Here is a 7417-nt window from a genome sequence, read left to right as displayed (position 1 = left end):
TCTCTCTCTCTCTCTCTCTCTCTCTCTCTCTCTCTCTCTCTCTCTCTCTCTCTCTCTCTCTTTCTCTAAAAGTAAAATTTATACTTAAAGAAGCCGTTTGATTTTGGAATGTCAAAAAACGATTTTCATAAATTCGATTTTTTCTGAAGAAACGATTAATAATGCTCAATCAATTTCAACTCATATTTTTTCACTTTAAGGTTCCCGAATAGTCATATTGAATCATGACATCAAAAACGAGAAATGAACGTTAATTTTTGCCATTTGTAAATAAAGACTATGTTTAACTTTCCTAAAAATCGATAAATAATCATGATATTTCTATGTTAGCATACGTAATTCTATCATGACCAACATGATCTTGAAATGCAATTGGTCAAAATTCGTCCATCTCCATTCCATGCTTTATCTTTCTGACTCCACCAAATTTTTAAATAATAGTAATAATAACAAGTTACTTTTGAGAATCAGTTTTTTTAAACAAATAATTAATTATACCATCACACTACTCAGTTTCTTTTTATAAAAGCGTGTGAAGAATTATTGAGCTCAGTGTGAGCTTGAGTGTGCGATCGCGTGTGCGAGTATAAAGGTGTCACACGAGCAATGAATTCGCGACGCCTATAGCGAACATAATATAATTTTAAATCTATAATATCGTACCAAAATATTTTATGATATGATAAGAAAATCTTATACTCACGTTAAGAAATTTTTCATATTGTACAGCCATATTCATAGTATTATCACTATAATCTAAAGTGTCTTTCCATGAATGCAGAAGAAAAGCAAGTCTGAGTTGCCTACTTGTATATTTCTTTAAAGCGTCTTGTATCGTTATAAAGTTCTTTAGCGATTTGGACATCTTGCAGCCAGCTATAGTCAAGTGGCCAGAGTGCAGGAAATATCTAACCCAATGTGAGTTATTGAAACATGCTTCTGCTTGCGCAAGTTCATTATCGTGATGAGGAAATTTAAGGTCTACTCCGCCTGTATGGATATCTAAACTTTCTCCACAAATTGCAGACGCCATGACCGAGCATTCAATATGCCATCCTGGACGTCCTCTGCCCCAAGGACTTTCCCACCAGGGTTCACCTGCCTTTGAACATTTCCAAAGCGCAAAATCTGTTACCGATCTCTTTTCAGAGAGTTTATCTGCTGTAGTACTCAAATCGCCTTATTAAAATAAAGAAAAAAGAAATCAGTTAATTTAGTTTTTTTTTAAATAAATTTTTTTAACCAAATATATGATAGATAATGCGTTCAGCAAAGAAAACTGATCACTGAGTGCTCAGTTTTTTAGTTCTTATCTTTCTTCCCTGAATCTAAGTATAAAAACCAATCATATGAAAAAAATCACTGAGTGTTCATTGATCAGTTTTATCTATTAAACGTAATTAACTCAAATTTACCTTCTCCCTCTTCTAAACTTGATGTATCGCCATATGCTTCCGGTACAAGCTTGGCATAAGAATGTTTCTCTTGTTTATCAAATTTGTCTACATTAAAGTATACCGATCCATTACTTTCGTAAGCATATCCATTATCTATTATTTGTTGTATAAATGCTATTATCTCCCCTACATATTCGCTAACTCTTGTGAGTACGTTTGGTTTTAATATCTAAAAGATTTGTGAAATAATTATAATTATAAATCAGATTAGAGAGAGTCTTAAAAATATCAATAAAAAAATTCAAATCTTACATTTAAAGCATCCATATCTTTATGAAATTCAGCTTCCCAATGTTTCGATATTTTATTAAATATGGAATGTTCCGTAATTGTGCTACCTTTGATTTTGTCTAACCAGTCGGCTAAAGGATCTTTAGCCTCTTTCAATAATGTCTGTACGGTTAAATACATTTTATTTAGCCCTACTAACTTTGCTTCTTAAATATTTTTTTATGTCAATTGTTTTATGTCAAATATTTGAGCATTTCCAAACTTTCTGAAGACCATGTATATCTTAAGCAATACTTACGTCTTGAAACTTTGCAATCTTCCTTTCATCCTTCTCTTTCACTGCCTTCTGCAGATCTTCGATAGCTCTTGTTATTTTATACAACATTTGTTCTAACATGCATTTCTTATCGGCACTACTTGTAGTTCTTACAACATTTTCAAAGTTAAACATTACTTCTTTAACATCATCTAATATACTATTAAGGCTGTGATTTTCTTCCACATATTTTTCATATAGATAATGCTGCCTTGCTCTTTTTATGATTTTATCATCTATATCAGTAATATTCATCACGTATAAGACATCATATCCAAAATAATCTGACAGTACACGACGCAGAATATCAAAAGATATATATGATCTGTAAAAAACATATATGATCTGCAAAAAACACATACATATATGTATATGCTCGGAAAAACACTCAATAAATATACTGAATTTAAATATACTGAATTTAAATATACTGAAGGAGGGAAGAGATAAACCTGACATATGTTGCCAAAATCATGACTGAGTAATCTTCAAGTTTCAGCTATAGCTTATTAATTAAAAAATTATTAACAAAAAGAAAATTAATAAATCTCACTTATATATTTAAAAAGTAAATAAGGAATTAATTCTATTCTTAATTATTTTAATTTCTTTGATCAAATATGATATTCAATCATATTCACTGTCAGTATATTTTTACTTGTTAAAGAATCTTACTTTGTATTATTTAACATGCATCTACAAGAGTTTATTAATTATGTAATATACAATCTTGACTGTTTATATATAGAATATTATTATTATGCAAAAAAAAGAATAATTCATAGCAAAATTAATTTTTAAGAAATTATATCTTTGAATAGAAACCCATGTGGAATCTCATTTTGAGTGGAATGTATAGGCCTGCGTGTAGTGAATTTCATCTTCCCTACAGGAGGAACTCCAATATTAAAAAACTAGACACATAGATTTAGATTGAATCTAGTTTTACATGGAAAGTTGTAAACCCATGTGAAACTTATTTTGTATGAGTTATAATTTTCTATGTAAAATAAAGTTTAACCTAAACTTGTGTCCAGTTTTTATTAGTAGAAGAGAAGGAAGTGAAACTCACTGTTTCTCCACACACATATATTTTATAATGAGTAAAAGCAAGATTTCACACAGGTTTATAATTTTCCAAGCAAAAATATACATACATTATCATTTAAAATAGAAAGAATAATTCAAAAAGAATAATTAACTTTGATAATTAATAACTTTTTATCAAATAACAAGCAATGGCTATAACCTGTTGAAAATCACTCAAAATTGTGATCTTGACAATATATGTCATTATAGTAAGGTATCCTCTATTCAGTAGAATATTTATCAGACACTTAAAATACTTCAGATATATGTACAATTGTATAATAAATATACTACCAAATAAAAATACTATCAAAAAATATGTCAAGTAAAACTATTTCATTATAAAAAACCTATTATCAAATAAGAGAAAGAAAGAGTAAGAGATGTTTAAGCGTACTATTTAATGATATCAATACCTTGCATGACCCATGTGAGATGCATCATAGACAGTAGGTCCACAACTGTACCACAAAACATGATTTCCAAACTGCGGGACAAATACCTCCTTCTCTCTAGTCAAACTGTTGTACAATCGCAGTACCGTGGCATCCTTTCTATCTGGTAAATGCCAAGCTGGTTGCGTTCTCTTGGCCATTTCTAATTCGAAAGAATACAGAGCATCACTTCTTTAGTCAAAAATAGATTTTTCGTATAGATTAATCAAAACATTTCTTTTAATAATTCAAAAGACTCCGAGCATGTACTTTATCAAAATATTTAGGAAATCTTTTGAGTGAACAAATTCAATTGCTTATTATTAATTTACAATTTACCTTTCAATGTAGTCTTCTAAAATCTAGTTGGGGAAGTTTCAAGAGTCTGAAAAATCAAACCGAATGGGAAACCTATTTGATAACACGTGTCCTATAGAAAGCAACACTCAGGTATTTTGATGACGTTACTGGGAAGAAAGAATACATCAGTCAGATTGAATCAGGGGAGGGTGAAACGGATCCACCAGAAACCATCATTTTCAGTTTACAATTGATAACAAGCGAAATAAATAACTTCTTTAAAATATAAGTTAATATTTAATATTTGCAGACGAAAACATATGTTCGCAAATATTAAATAATTTTTCGGACATATGTCTACGTGCCTAGGCCTATTGCATACTGGAGCGACGAACGATATCCAATGAGAGCTCATTTTTACATCATCATATCGAGAAAAAACAGAGCTTTCATTGGATACGTTCGTCGCTCATCACATTGTGTCCTCAAAAAGGATTGGACATCGTTTAGACAATTTCTGATTGGTCCATCATATTTTTCAGACTATTTAAAATAAAATGAGATAGATGCATAAAATAGAATGCGTGTGTATCTGATTCTATGTTTGTGTTTCAAATTTATTGCCAGCTAGTCACAGCCAATGGCTGCTTTCAGGAGAGAAAATTAACTAGTCAATGCTTAGTGATACTTTAATATGATTGGTTCTTGCTATATATCAAATTCGCGCTAACATCGTAAATTCCGGCTTGAATTACTAGTCATACACCACACACACGCACGCACGCACGCACGCACGCACGCACACAAACACACACACACACACTGTCTGTTTTCTGTGGCTGAACTAGTGTATGTACACTTTTGGAACTTAAAATGAGATAGATATATTTGATATTTGTTTAAGGCCAGAATCAAACTATGGCCGATATTCATAATCAGATCTTATGTTCAAGACCATCTTAAATACAGTTTTAAGAAGTCACGAACCAATCAGAAGACTGCATTAGCGTCTTAAAACATTATTTAAGGTCTTGAAATAAGACTCGACTATGAATACCGGCCTAGGCATTGAGATTAAAGATTGAAATTTCACCAATAAGAACAAAGCTCCTTTTGTTCCGATTGATCAAACATCAATCTTTCAATCTTCAATTTTATTCTTCAATGCGTAGTCTGATTTCGGCCTAAGACCCGGTTATTCCATCTTTTGGAAAATTTTATCTGTTGAGTAAGTAGCAAGATTACTCAATTACAATACATGCGCGGTTTGCCAGATTTACTTAACAAGTAAAATTTATCAAAAGGTAAAACAACTGGCCCTAAAGCGAGAAAGAGTATTCTAGAACAGACTAGTGCAGGAACAGAAAACAGACCAATAAATACATATATACACATTTATGGAAATTGAGCTGAACTAATCAGAAAAGGGAACACTATCCTCTCCACTCTCCCTCGATTTGCTTTGGTTACGGCCGATATAAATGCTCCGAACTGTCGCTAGGTGTCCACGATGATTGGCCGAGCCTTGAAAGGCCAATCCAATCGCCATCGCTGTTTGTCTGCAATGACCGCGTAAACTTTTTCCGGCCATCTTGTTATTATTTTCGAAAATCTTGAGGTTGGATTTTCGGAAAGAGACGCAAGACGCAATAGAGTTGATGCGAACGCCTCCGACACTGTGTTTCCAATTAACTAGCGTGAGAAAAACGTTGCTCGCATGAGGTTGAGAGCGCAGGATTGCGACGAAGAACGGTCTGGGCGGTGGGTATCGTACGAACCTCTCCGTAAAGTCGATCCTCGCCTTGCTCTGCCTTGCTCAGCCTTGCTAGCGACCGTCGCAATAGTAGCAGTAGGAAGCAGAGAGCGAGAAAGACGAAGGGATACGTGCGAGAGACGGTGTGAGAGTGGGAGGAAGAGAGAAAGAGAGAGAACGAAAGAGAGAGAGAAAGAGAGAGGGAGAGCGCACGACACGAGTGCTAGCGAGAAAGCACGACATAGATAGGAGGAATGACGAGTGCGTGAAACGAGGTACGAAAGTTGGTGGTCGTACGCGGGAATCAGCGGTTGTGTGTTTGACCCTTTTATGCTTGTGATTCGCGCCGAAGTGGCTCGACCGTCGGCGCGGAGCGTGTGCTTTTTTTAATTTCCAAAAACGGCGTGAGTACGTGTATGATAGTGAACACGGTAAGTCGCGCGTCGTTTTCCCGCGGCGCCTTCTCCACTCTCGGGGGGGCTCCTGACGACGCAATCAACGGATGAATGGGCAGCCGACTCTCGGGGACGCCGAGGATCGCGTGAGTGAGGTACGTCTGCGGCCACCCCCGCGGACGTACCGCTGCGTCCTCGCCCGAACGTCAAACTTGTCTATCCCATCCGTCCGCGTGACAATTTCCATCCGCGGCTCGATCCACATAACCTTGCTTCCGATTGTCAAATGTAGGTTAGATCAAGTGATTGGCGGCGGCGGATCGGCGGTCCTCTCGCAAGCGGTCACGAGGAGGAATAATCCTTTCCCTCATCCTAATTCTCGTCGTGCTTCAGTTCCCCGCGGATCGCGGAAATCCCTCTCGAGTTTTTGTGGACGCAGCGCGAACACGTGCGACGTAGTTCCTAACGGCACCCTCGGCTATTTTGGAGTATCGTTGCTCTACGTTTGCCGTTTCGATGAATTCGCACGATTTCAAAACTTCTCCGCGTTAAACTTCTAATGGAGAACAATTTATATCTGAAGAAAACTCTTGTATACATCGAAATCTGTATGTCCATTTCTTTAGGAATTTGAAGCATCAGCAATGTTGTATCTATCTTGCTTCGCTTTTATAACTTAAAATGGTCCAACAACAAATTCGGTTAAATGCATTAATGCACACTGGTGCATTTTAAAATGATTATACACTGATTAATCCGAGTATTAATGTGAAATTTCTCAAATGATAAAATGTGTGTCCAGTAAAGTGCATATTTTACCAAGTAGTACAATAAACTATTTTAAAGATTTTACGGTTTTATTCGTTTTATATTTACATTAAACATACATTCTTATTTTGATTTGTGTACAGTAATTTTAATATATACTGGAAACACCTCATTTGACTACAGCTGATTATAGCTAATTAGTACTTGGAGTTTTTCTATGAAATAAGCATTATAAATAGCTTACGGTCAATCGCAATATAATCAAACTCATCCATGTATACTAGTGTGCATTAGTGCATGCTACTAAATTCATTATTAAGTTCACAAAAACTAAATTTACATCATCCATGTCCATCTACTTGCTAGTCAATATATCTAAGTGTATTACTAAATGCAAAGTATTTTCATATATCTTTTTTATTTAAAAGGTAGAACATACGAAAGGACATACAGTTAAGATACATACAATGGCAACTTTGGCTGAGCAAGCATCTAAATTATTGGACTTTAATCAGAAATTGGATATAACACTTCTCGACAATATAGTAGGATGTATGTACACTGGGATAGGTGAGCAACAAAGAGTTGCTCAAGAAGTATTAACAACTCTTAAAGAACATCCAAATGCTTGGACACGGGTAGATACCATTCTAGAATATTCACAGGTAAATGTC

General features: G+C 34.9%; 2 protein-coding genes across 8 annotated transcripts in view; one reads left to right on the top strand and one right to left on the bottom strand.

The window, feature by feature from the left end:
- Positions 1-4084, bottom strand: part of LOC108689189 (cysteine--tRNA ligase, cytoplasmic) — a 6326-nt gene extending 2242 nt beyond the window's left edge. The window contains exons 1-6 of the mRNA XM_018195851.1: positions 3867-4084; positions 3510-3690; positions 1987-2329; positions 1710-1850; positions 1416-1626; positions 704-1179 (exon numbers count right to left, since the gene is read on the bottom strand). Coding sequence (XP_018051340.1) covers positions 704-1179; positions 1416-1626; positions 1710-1850; positions 1987-2329; positions 3510-3688 — 1350 coding nt within the window. The 5' untranslated portion in view covers positions 3689-3690; positions 3867-4084. The remainder of the gene's footprint in view (positions 1-703; positions 1180-1415; positions 1627-1709; positions 1851-1986; positions 2330-3509; positions 3691-3866) is intronic.
- A 1349-nt stretch (positions 4085-5433) lies between these two features.
- The window catches only part of LOC108689258 (exportin-1), an 8790-nt gene continuing 6806 nt past the window's right edge, over positions 5434-7417 (top strand). The window contains exons 1-2 of one of the 7 annotated variants that reach the window (XM_018195965.1): positions 5434-5588; positions 7172-7408. In XM_018195965.1, coding sequence (XP_018051454.1) covers positions 7211-7408 — 198 coding nt within the window. In that variant the 5' untranslated portion in view covers positions 5434-5588; positions 7172-7210. The other 6 variants (XM_018195964.1, XM_018195961.1, XM_018195962.1 and 3 more) reach the window with 6 other exon arrangements.

This window comes from Atta colombica, unplaced genomic scaffold, assembly GCF_001594045.1.
Source record: "Atta colombica isolate Treedump-2 unplaced genomic scaffold, Acol1.0 scaffold261, whole genome shotgun sequence".
Lineage (NCBI taxonomy): Eukaryota > Metazoa > Arthropoda > Insecta > Hymenoptera > Formicidae > Atta > Atta colombica.
The sequence above is the reverse complement of the archived record's forward strand: the minus strand, read 5'-3'. Positions and strand labels throughout refer to the sequence as shown.